Below are 9,047 nucleotides of genomic sequence, written 5' to 3'. Positions count from 1 at the left end.
TCCATCCATCCATCCATCCATCCATCCACCCATCATCCATCCATCCATCCATCCACCCAGCTGTTTATCTATCTATCATCCATCCATCCATCCATCCATCCATCCATCCATCCATCCATCCATCCATCCAACCATCATCCATCCATCCACCGGTTCATCCACCCATCCATCCTTTCATCCATCATCCATCCACCCAGCTGTTTATCTATCTATCATCCATCCATCCATCCATCCACCCACCGGTCTATCCACCCATCATCCATCCACCCACCGGTTCATCCATCCACCCATCATCCATCCACCCATCATCCATCCATCCATCCATCCATCCATCCACCCACCGGTTCATCCATCCACCCATCATCCATCCACCCACCGGTTCATCCATCCATCCATCCATCCATCCATCCATCCATCCACCCACCGGTTCATCCATCCATCATCCATCCATCCATCCACCCATCCATCCATCCATCCATCCATCCATCCACCCACCGGTTAATCCACCCATCATCCATCTTCATCCATCTATTATTATCCATTCATCCATCCTTCCATCCATCCATCCACCCAGCTGTTCATCCATCCATCATCCATCCATTCATCTTCATCCATTCATCCATCCATCTATCCATCAATCTGTTCATCCTCCTGTTTATCCATCCATCCATCTCTTCATTCATCCATCTATCAACCTGTTCATCTTTCCATCTATTCATCAACGTCTTCGTCAATCATCCATCCATCGTCCATGAATCACTAAGCTTTCATTCGTTCATCTGTCATCTCTCCTTCCATCCATCTTCAACACATTAAGACATTTATTAATTCTTATACTGATAAAGAGAAGTGATTTGAATCTCTGCAGGATTCAGACAGTAACAGAAGTCTCCGTCTCCTCCCGTCTCGTCTCCTCCTGTCTCCGTCTCCTCCCGTCTCGTCCCCTCCTGTCTCCGTCTCCTCTCGTCTCGTCTCGTCTCGTCTCGTCGTCCTCTTATCCCACGTCATCGTAGTCGTCGTCGTCCTCTCCTCCGATGTCGTCGTAGTCCTCTGAAGAGTTGCACTCTGCTTCGGTGGCTGGAGGTGGAGGAAGCTCCTCCTCCTCCTCCTCCTCCTCCACCTTCACGTAGTCGGGCGGGTCGTCCCGGTCCTGCCAGTCGTCGGCGGCCTCCTCGTAGTCATGTTCCTCCGCCAGGTTCTCGTAGCTCTGGGCGGAGGCGCCGCCTGGCGTCCCGCTGTGGCGGTGTGGCTGCTGGTAGAGTGGAGCGGCAGGGCGGAGGTCCTCCTCCTCCTCCTCCTCCACCTTCACGTAGTCTGGCGGGTCGTTCCGGTCCTGCCCGTCGTCGGCGGCCTCCTCATAGTCGTGTTCCTCCTCCGGGTTCTCCACGTTCACGGCGTCGGGCTGCTGGTCTCCCGGAACCTCGGCCAGGTTCTCGTAGCTCTGAGTCTCTGAAACGATCAAAGGTCATTACTCCGGTCCGTCTGCTGTGAGTCCAGCGTCGGTTCCAGAAGGTTCCGGAGGCCCGGTTCTGAACCCTCACCTGCTGCCAGGAACTGCGAGCGAGGAGGAAGAGGAGGCGTGTCCGGCGCTCTCGCCTCGTACTTGTTACTCCTCAGGAAACAAGCAGAAAAAAGAAAGCAAACAGAATGAGTTCCGTTACCGTGGCAACAGTGTCTTTGGCCCGGTCTGGAGGACGCCTCGATCCACCGAGACGTGGAAACATCCCGACATGTCCTGATACCAGGACACAACGAGACGTTCTCTGCAGTGACTGAACAACAAGAACAAGAACAGAGAGAACAGCAGCTGCAGGATCGCGACGTCAAAAGAACCGTTCTCTTCCTCTGGACGACTCGAATAAAGACCTGTAGAAGGAACAACTGCAGGAACTGAAACACCAGGGTTTAGTTCCCTGAACCCACTGAAACATGGCGCATTAGTTCCCTGAACCCACTGAAACATGAAGCTTTAGTTCCCCGAACCCACTGAAACATGAAGCTTTAGTTCCCTGAACCCACTGAAACATGGCGCATTAGTTCCCTGAACCCACTGAAACATGAAGCTTTAGTTCCCCGAACCCACTGAAACATGAAGCTTTAGTTCCCTGAACCCACTGAAACATGGCGCATTAGTTCCCTGAACCCACTGAAACATGAAGCTTTAGTTCCCCGAACCCACTGAGACATGAAGCTTTAGTTCCCTGAACCCACTGAAACATGAAGCTTTAGTTCCCCGAACCCACTGAAACATGAAGCTTTAGTTCCCTGAACCCACTGAAACATGAAGCTTTAGTTCCCTGAACTCACTGAAACATGAAGCTTTAGTTCCCTGAACTCACTGAAACATGAAGCTTTAGTTCCCCGAACCCGCTGAAACATGAAGCTTTAGTTCCCCGAACCCACTGAAACACGAGGGTTCACAGTTTTTACCCATTGCTTGAACACTGTAGACGCATGCTTAAGCCAAAGTAACATAACTTCAAGTTGTGGTGACTGTACCTTAAACAAAGTGTAACCACACCCCAAACAGAAGCTCTACAAAATTAGTAGTTACTAAACGTAACTCCAGTTCTACGAGTGTGTGCGTGCCCACCTACGGGCTTCGCTATTGGTACTCCCCTCTGGTGCCAGCCAATCACTGAGACAAATCCGAAACCCAATCGCGCCAATCCCCTACACTGCCACGCCCCTACCAAGGGGATATAACCAGCGCCCGCTCCACTTCCTTCTTCTGAACAGCCAGTAGAAAAGGAAGCAGGGCACCTGGGCCTGCAGGTAGGCGGGCACGCACACACTCATAGAACTGGAGTTACGTTTAGTAACTACTAATTCTACTTCGTGTAGTGCTTAGCCAACCTACGGGCTTCACTATCGGTACACACCAAGGCGGAGGCCGTCGGGATGAATGTCCTCCCAGCTGGCGTGCTGACAGGATTGGCACGGAAAAGAAGTAGGCAGGCCGTGCGCCCAGCACAGCCATACCAAACCTCCAAGACACTGGCAGCAGGCAGCCTCGCTGAGGCGCCGACTGTAAACGTGTCCAAGCACCGTAGCAACGGCACACGACGCCGGCCGAGACACGCAGCCACCACGGCGGGCAGTAGAACCACACACGGCCTGGATCCCCCCAGGAGCAGGAGCCGGTCTGGACAAGAGCCAACACAGTGAAGCGATAGAACTCCTGTTCCCGCTGAAAACCGACATGGCCACAGAGTCTGTGCTCATATCCATCAGTTATGATCGCACAAAGGTGGACGCAGAGGCCCAGGAGGCAGCCTGGCAGACGTCACCCACCGTGACCCCCCTGCACAGCGCCGCAGAGGCCGCCATGCTCCGTGTGGAATGAGCACGAACCACCGCCGGTGGCGGGCGATTCCGCGCCTCGTAGGCAACTGCAATAGCGCCCCCTACCCAGTGGGCGAGACACTGGGAGGACAGCGGGGCTCCACGCCCCCTGGTCCCGAACCGCACAAACAGCTGGTCTGTAGTGCGAAAACCAGCTGTGTGCTCAACATAGCAACGCAAAGCCCTGACCGGGCACAGCAACCGCAGCCTGGGGTCGTCCCCAGACCAGCCAGGCAGGGAGCTAAGCCTTCTGATCCGGATCACTCTCAACCGGAAGTCCGAAGTGATCACCTTGGGATGAAAGGCCGGGTTAGGCCAGAGGTGCACGAGTCCCCCATCCTGACTGAACACCATGCAGGAGGGATGGACCGACAAGGCGCAGAGATCCCCAACTCTCTTGGCGGATGCCAGCGCCAACAGAAGAGAAGCCTTAAAGGAGAGAAAGCGGTCCTCCGCCTGTTCCAAAGGCTCGAAGGGGGGTCCCTTCAGACCATCCCACACCTTGTGGAGGTCCAACGGGGAGACCACATGCCTGGGGGATGGCCGTAGCCGACACACCCCGCGCAGAAACCGCTTCACCAGCGGGTGGCTGCACGCAGAGAAGCGGCCATAGCCGCCGTGACCTGCTGTCATGGCCGATGCAAACACCGCCAGGGTGGATGCAGCGCGGTCGCCGTCCAGCAGGGTCTGGAGGAACTCCAGAACTCCACCTACAGTGCAGGAGACCGGGTCCAAGCCCCTCTCCAAGCACCACGTGGTGAAGAGCTGCCACCAAAACCTGTAGGCCTTGACAATGGAGGGGGCTCTGGCACTCTGGATGGTGGAAACCACCGCCAGGGTGGGATCTAGTCCCACTAGTCTCACCCTCTCAGCTTCCAGGCCAAGAGTCTCCTGCCCAGGACGGGACGAGACTGGAGGGCGCTCCCTGCCTGCTGTAAAGCGTCGGGCCCGTCGGGGATCAGCCACGGGTCTCCGACTGCCAACTGAACCAGGTCCGAGAACCACCGGGCGCCACCACAGTCACGTGGAGACCCTGCACCCTCCCCCGGCGCAGCAACGGGGTCAAGAGGCGGGCTGGAGGGAACGCATACAGGAGGCCCGGAGGCCAGACCCTGTGTGCGAAGGCGTCTACCCCTAGAGGGGGGGCGTCTGACGACCAGAGCGAGAACCAGAGTGGGCACCGTGCGTTCTCTGCACTGGCGAAAAGGTCTGCCACTGGGGGTCCGAACCTGCACCAGAGTCGGGCTGCCACCCCGGGGACGGGCCCCACTGGCCGTGGAGCAGACCTCCCCGGGCTGCTGTGAAGACGTGTAAAGAGTGAAACCGAAAGACGGCAGTGCTTTATGGAAAGTAGACGAGTGCGCTGCTGCTGATCTGAAAGTGTTTTCATATGATGCAAGGGGGATCATTTTGTCATCAGAGTGACATTTTGACAAAGGATTGTCAGGTTTTGATCGCAGAGTTTCAGTTTGACACAGATGTGAATGGCTCACTTCCCAGGGGTGTGTCTCCTTTGCTAGTGTGTAGAGTTTTGACACAGTGAGCCAAGTTTTGCAAACCGAGTTCAAGCAACAGGCAGAAACTGGAGTTCCCTGAATCCACATAAACACCAGGGCTGAGTTCCCTCTAATGTTCGAACGTTCTGGAAACAGGTTCTCCGCTCCTGGAAACTCTCCTGGTTCTGCGCTGTGTTGTGGTCTGGGTCAGGGTCAGGGTCAGGGTCAGGGTCAGGGTCAGGGGCTAGACATGAATGGGAGTCAATGGACGGTCCCCACAAGGATAGAAATACAAGACTGTGCGTGTGTGTTTGAGTGTGTGTTTGTGTGTGTGTGTGCGTGTGTGTGTGTGTGTGTGTGTGTGTGTGTGTGTGTGGAGGTCTTACTCGGCCTGGAAGTGGGATCTGCTCTGCAGCTGTGAGATTTTCTGTTTTCCTGTGGAACAAAGCAGAAGCGTTTCAGCTCTGCTTCTCTTCTGTCTTGACGAGGATCTTTTACGACATTTTTCACTGGAAATAAACTTTTTTAGACGTCGAATGAAGATTCCATCCTGCCGCGTTTGATATCGAACAAACCCTTACTGAAAAATAAACAGTTGGAGTAACTTCAAGTGGAAACGTGAATGAATGAAGTTCTCTGAAATGAGTTCCATGAGTTTCATTAGCACCACTCTTTTCAGTCGTCATTGACTTAATATCTGAATTAGTCTAAAATCAGCATTTTGCATTAATCCAACTGAAAACTAAAGCAACTTAAAGTTTTCCGTTTTTCTAACTCAGTATTGCATACCTCGACAGTGAAATCTTTCTTGGTTTCATGAAAACTGTAGTTTCAGTTTGTTTCATGACCGGACTGAAGCTGCGAGACGTTTCTATCTGGTAATCTGGTCACTTCTCATCTCATCTTCATTAAAGTCATGAATCAACATGAAACACATGAAATTATTTTAATTCCCTCATTTTCTGAAACCGTATCTGGTTCTCCAGCCTCTGTCTGTTAACCAACAGCTCCATCTGGTGGCCTCCGGATATAAAGACGGGGGTTCATGAAGCTTCGTCTGGCCTTCAGGTTCACAGTGTGACTCTTCCTGCTGTTTGACGTTTTGTGACCGAGATCCAGCCTGCCGTGGCTCAAACGACGGTTCAACCCAAAATGCTGCTTTTAGCCGATTTCACGTTGAGAGATTTCACACACTGAAGCAGAACTTCACGCCTGAAACAAACTTCACGCCTGAAACTCCCTGCAGTCTGATCTCACGCTGACATTCGGCCCGTCTCTGTTAAAAGTCAGTCATTGTTCCTCATTTCTGCATCCGGCTCGTTTCAGGTTTCTCTGAGTTTCTTCTCTGAAATGAAAAGCTTGTGATCGCTCGTCGTTCTGTTCCTTCATAAATCCTCTCAATCTTCTGACTTTCTGCGGTGCTGAAAACGGGGAAGCTGCAGGTTTGATGTGTGCAGAGAGCCGTCTCAGGTTTTCCCACCTTGAAGCATCGATTCAGGAAGAGAAACTTCCAGACCGTGGTCAGTTTCTCTTCCTCCGGCCTCCGGAGTTCTGCTGAAGCTGAGTTAAAGAAACAAGCCAGTCGAGTCGTCCGTAGAGAAAATGAAAGTTTGTTTTTGGTTCAGACCGTCTGGGTTTGATATTTTCATTCACTTTTCACTTTAAATACTTGATTTATTCATATTAAAAACTCAGTTTAAACCTCTGGATTTGTTGATAAAACTTGCAGTTTTTCCAGCTTCTTCCTGCTGCTGTCAAAGTCCGTTCTGATGTTTTTATTCATAGAAATTATGACGATTGTCAAATATTTATGTCTTTCTTTGAATGTGTTTTAATCTTTTCCTTTTAGATCCATTTGATTCTGTTTCCTCATGAGAACTGTTGTGTAAACTGTATATTTTCAACTGTATTATTTCATGAAAAAAGGATGAGATAATAATAATAATAATAATAATAATAATAAAAATAATGATATTTTGGCATTTTTCCCTGTAAACATTTGAAGCCAATACAGGCTGTTTCTGATCAACACATTAATATAATTTTGCAGCACTTTAGTTTCAATATAAATAATTAAAAAGTAATAAATTACGTTTGGGATGAATTTTGGAAAGTACTTCAAAATTTAAAAACAATAATTAAATCTATTCAGAGATGCATACATTTTATTAATACTAAACAAAAATGAAACTAAATGAAATAGATTCAGAAATAAAGAAATAAAAGTCTGTGGAGATGAAAATTCAGTTTAACTGAAACCGTAAAAATTGAAGTTAGCAGCTCTACGTGTTTACAATTCATCTGCCCCCCCCCCCCCCCCGCCGGCCCCCCGGGCCCCCGGGTCCTACCTGTCCTGGAGATGCACCTGTTGATGAGGATGAAGATGCAGCAGAGGAGCAGCGCGGCCAGCAGCGCCCCCCCCAGGACCCAGAGCCACAGGTACCTGCGCAGGGCGTCCATGAGGAGGACCGGAGGACCAGGGCTCTGAGGACCAGAGGGACAGGAACATCTGCTCTTCAGCTCGGAAACCGCCGCCGTCCCACTTCCTCTTCTCTGGCCGGCCACCGCTATTTTCTACCCTGCTGCGAAACCAACCCCCCCCCCCCCCCCCCCCCCCCACAGAGGAAGAGGAACCACACCAGGTTCTCTGATCACAACTCAAGTGACTGCAGGGTTCTGGACCGGCTGTTCTGGACCGGCTGTTCTGACCTGGCTGTTCTGGACCGGCTGTTCTGGACCGGCTGGTCCCTCCTCTGCCCCCCCCCCCCCCCCCCCTATCAGGAGGCAGCAGAGTCTCGGCTTTATCTCCGTCCCTCGTCCTTCCTGCTGATTCACTCTGACTCACTTCTTCTTCGAGCCTCCCAGAATAAACTCCCAAGGTTCCGCCTCCGGCCCCGGTTCCCCCGGTTCCCCGGTTCCTACGGTTCCCTGGTTCCCCGGTTCCCCGGTTCTCCGCCGTCTCGGCCCGTTGTGGATTGGAGGCTGAAACGGCGTCTTACCTGAGAGAGCAGCTGCGGCGGCGGCGGCGGCGGGACGGACTGCTGCTCCCCGCATGGCAGCGCCTCATTTGACTGGGGGGGCGGAGGGGGGGCTGGTCCTGCCCCGGGTGGGGGTGGGGGGTGGAGGCTGGTCCTGCCCCGGGTGGGGGTGGGGGGTGGAGGCTGGTCCACATTCAGCCACTTCCTGCAGACTTCACACCTTTGGGGGGGGGGGGGGGGGGGGGGGGCACTGTCTGGAGGCAGGAAGTGAAGCTGGACCACCGGGGGCGGGGCTTTCAGCCTGACTGACCCTGGCTGACCTCTGGCTGACACCCCCCCCCCCCCCCCCAGTTCACCTCGGTTCTCCTCCTCATTACCGAGAACCGTGAGGGGGAACAGCCCGATCAGAGGCCGTCTCCTCTGAGTGTGTATGCCCGTTTCCCCGGCAACGGCGGTGCCACATGTGGGAATTCATCACGGTTTAAATAAAACCACTTCAAAATAGAATTAAAGGAGCTTGGTGTCTCTGAGCTGAAGCCAGTCCTGCTTCCTGGGTCTCAGGACTTGCCCGCTGCTGCGAGGAAGTTTCGGTTCCTCCAGAGACGTTCCACCGACGCAGAACCACGCTTCAGTTATTCTGCTCAAAACTGTCAAAGAAAGCCACTTCCTGACTCCTCCACCCAAAACCTGCAGCTCCAGCCGCAAAACAGAAACCGCCGGCCGCCCGGACCGGATCCCCCGATCCCTGAGATCCACCCTGCAGAGCGCAGCTGCTCTTCCACCAGAATCACAAAATCCTCTGAACTTCATCTCAGTCTGAAGAAACTCATGAGAAACATTCCGTTTTACATGAAGTTCTGCTGTCATTGGTTCCATGAGACGTTCCGTCTCTGACCTGTCCTCCACTGGGGGGTCGAGCCGGGAGGCGGCGGGTCCTGGAGTTCCTCCCAGAATGCTTTACACTCTGACAGTCCAGGAGTGTGTGTGTTTTCCCCTGTTCGGAGAAGTGTGTGTGTTGGAGAAGTGTGTGTGTTGTCTCCTGTTTGGAGGAGTGTTCCAGTGATCAGGTGACCCCCGGCTGTTACCATGGTAACCAGACGCACCGGCTCGGTCCGGCTCCCGGCTCGCACTGCTGCTCTCTCTATTTTGCTGGAGATTCGCAATGCATGATGGGAAATATTGAGCCATCGAGGGACCATCGATGCTCACTACTTTTCAGATGCATTGT

At 53.0% G+C, this 9,047-nt stretch overlaps 1 protein-coding gene across 1 annotated transcript; it reads right to left on the bottom strand.

Moving 5' to 3' along the window:
- Positions 1 to 605: 605 nt before the first annotated feature.
- On the bottom strand, positions 606 to 7,897 carry scimp (SLP adaptor and CSK interacting membrane protein). The gene is made up of 5 exons (XM_030086681.1): positions 7,841 to 7,897; positions 7,190 to 7,325; positions 5,228 to 5,276; positions 1,542 to 1,612; positions 606 to 1,449 (listed from the first exon to the last, which is right to left on the bottom strand). The coding sequence occupies exons 2-5, from the start codon at positions 7,299 to 7,301 to the stop codon at positions 995 to 997; spliced, it is 687 nt and encodes a 228-aa protein (XP_029942541.1). The 5' UTR covers positions 7,302 to 7,325; positions 7,841 to 7,897; the 3' UTR covers positions 606 to 994.
- Between the last annotated feature and the right edge of the window lie 1,150 nt (positions 7,898 to 9,047).

The sequence above is a fragment of the Salarias fasciatus genome, unplaced genomic scaffold (genome assembly GCF_902148845.1).
Source record: "Salarias fasciatus unplaced genomic scaffold, fSalaFa1.1, whole genome shotgun sequence".
Taxonomy (NCBI): domain Eukaryota; kingdom Metazoa; phylum Chordata; class Actinopteri; order Blenniiformes; family Blenniidae; genus Salarias; species Salarias fasciatus.
The sequence above is the reverse complement of the archived record's forward strand: the minus strand, read 5'-3'. Positions and strand labels throughout refer to the sequence as shown.

What these genes read in the sequence shown, in the direction of transcription:
- scimp (XM_030086681.1), bottom strand. Translation starts at nt 7,301, where the DNA reads ATGGACGCCCTGCGCAGGTACCTGTGGCTCTGGGTCCTGGGGGGGGCG. An exon ending in CAGGTGCATCTCCAGGACAG is followed by an intron (nt 5,277 to 7,189) that starts GTAGGACCCGGG and finishes TTTGTTCCACAG; the next exon opens with GAAAACAGAAAATCTCACAG. An exon ending in AGATCCCACTTCCAGGCCGA is followed by an intron (nt 1,613 to 5,227) that starts GTAAGACCTCCA and finishes TTGTTTCCTGAG; the next exon opens with GAGTAACAAGTACGAGGCGA.